The sequence below is a fragment of the Monodon monoceros genome, unplaced genomic scaffold (assembly GCF_005190385.1).
Source record: "Monodon monoceros isolate NGI ecotype Baffin Bay Population unplaced genomic scaffold, NGI_Narwhal_1 Super_Scaffold_5, whole genome shotgun sequence".
NCBI classification, from domain to species: Eukaryota; Metazoa; Chordata; class Mammalia; order Artiodactyla; family Monodontidae; genus Monodon; species Monodon monoceros.
In genome coordinates, this window is record NW_021703782.1 from 70545430 (window position 1) to 70547348 (window position 1919).

Consider the following 1919-nt stretch of genomic DNA (forward strand, 5'->3'; position numbering starts at 1 on the left):
GTTGCGAGCGTCGAATTGCTAAACTGGGTCAAGAGGCCAAGCGCGGAGACCGCAGGCCACTGAGAGAAGGCGGGAGAGAAACGGCGAGAGGGTCTTGGGGGGAAAGAGGGCGGGGTGGCGGGTCCGGGAGGGCGGAGTGGGAGTTAGTGGAGACAACCAGGCCCCGGGAGCGGGGTGCGGAGCGACGCTGCGGTCCACTGTGAGCCAGAGGGAGGTGGAGGCGCCAGGGGCGATGCCGCGGCCGGGGAAGAGTTCGTACAGCGACCAAAAGCCGCCCTACTCTTACATCTCGCTGACCGCGATGGCCATCCAGCACTCGGCCGAGAAGATGCTGCCTCTGAGCGACATCTATAAGTTCATCATGGAGCGCTTCCCCTACTACCGCGAGCACACGCAGCGTTGGCAGAACAGCCTCCGGCACAACCTCTCCTTCAACGACTGCTTCATCAAGATCCCGCGGCGGCCCGACCAGCCCGGCAAGGGCAGCTTCTGGGCATTGCATCCCGACTGCGGCGACATGTTCGAAAACGGCAGCTTCCTGAGGCGCCGAAAGCGCTTCAAGGTGCTGCGCGCTGACCACACACACCTGCACGCGGGAAGCGCCAAGGGCGCGCCAGGCGCTGGCCCCGGAGGGCACCTGCACCCGCACCACCACCATCACGCTGCCGCGCACCACCACCATCACCACCACCCGCCCCAGCCGCCGCCGCCCCAGCCGCCGCCGCCCCAGCCGCCGCCGCACATGGTGCATTATTTCCACCAGCAGCCGCCTCCGGCTCCGCAGCCGCCGCCGCACCTCGCGTCGCAGCCACCGCAGCAGCCGCCGCAGCCGTCTCACCCCGGCAAGATGCAGGAGGCGGCGGCCGTAGCGGCGGCGGCGGCGGCGGCGGCGGCGGCGGCCGTGGGCAGCGTGGGGCGCCTGTCACAGTTCCCGCCCTACGGGCTGGGCTCGGCCGCCGCCGCTGCTGCCGCCGCCGCCGCTGCGTCCACGTCGGGCTTCAAGCACCCGTTCGCCATCGAAAACATCATAGGCCGGGACTACAAGGGCGTGCTGCAGGCCGGCGGGCTGCCCTTGGCGTCCGTCATGCACCACCTGGGTTATCCCGTGCCGGGCCAGCTCGGCAACGTCGTCAGCTCCGTGTGGCCGCACGTCGGCGTCATGGATTCAGTGGCCGCGGCCACGGCCGCCGCGGCCGCCGCGGGGGTCCCCATGGGCCCGGAGTATGGGGCCTTCGGTGTACCGGTCAAGGCCCTGTGCCACTCGGCAAGCCAGAGCCTGCCTGCGGTGCCCGTGCCCATCAAGCCGACTCCTGCGCTGCCACCGGTGGCCGCGCTGCCCGCAGCGCTCGCTGTCCCCGCGGCCGCGCAGCAGCCGCCGGCACCGTCCACCGTGTGCCCGGCGGCTGCCGCCTCACCCGCCGTCTCTCTGATGGAGCCCACCGCCCCGAGTGCGGCCGAGAGCAAAGGCGGCTCTCTGCACTCGGTGCTGGTGCATTCTTAGGGTACCTAGCGGGCTGGAAGAGACGAACTCATGGAGACTCGCCTGGCCCTGGACTGCCGGAGAGGGCGAGGGCGCCCTGACCAGGTCGGGTAGAGCTGGCGAGCCCCAGCCTTTGCGGGAAAGGAAGGTATTTAAACAAACCCGAAAGTGGATTCTCCAGTGGTCTGAATAAATATAACACTTCTGGTGTCTGTGTTTATACTATGTTGTACAATCAGAATAATGAAAGCCAATTTTCAGGTAAGAGTTTCTATTGTAATTAAAATTATAAATCCATAAGTTATGGGGGGAGGGAACGAACGAGTTTGGGGAAGCCTCATTCGCTGGCATATTGGAATTGGATTTCTATTCTTACTCCCGGGAGCAGAAGATGGCAGGACTAAACCTCCCTGGGAGAAATCCAACAGAGAGTGACGAT

General features: G+C 65.8%; 1 protein-coding gene across 1 annotated transcript; it reads left to right on the forward strand.

Moving 5' to 3' along the window:
- The first annotated feature begins 232 nt into the window (after window positions 1–232).
- Window positions 233–1501, forward strand: FOXB2 (forkhead box B2). The gene has a single exon (XM_029203988.1). The coding sequence runs from the start codon at window positions 233–235 to the stop codon at window positions 1499–1501; it is 1269 nt and encodes a 422-aa protein (XP_029059821.1).
- Window positions 1502–1919: the final 418 nt, after the last annotated feature.

Coding starts and splice junctions, on each gene's coding strand:
- FOXB2 (XM_029203988.1), top strand. CDS start 233: ATGCCGCGGCCGGGGAAGAGTTCGTACAGCGACCAAAAGCCGCCCTAC.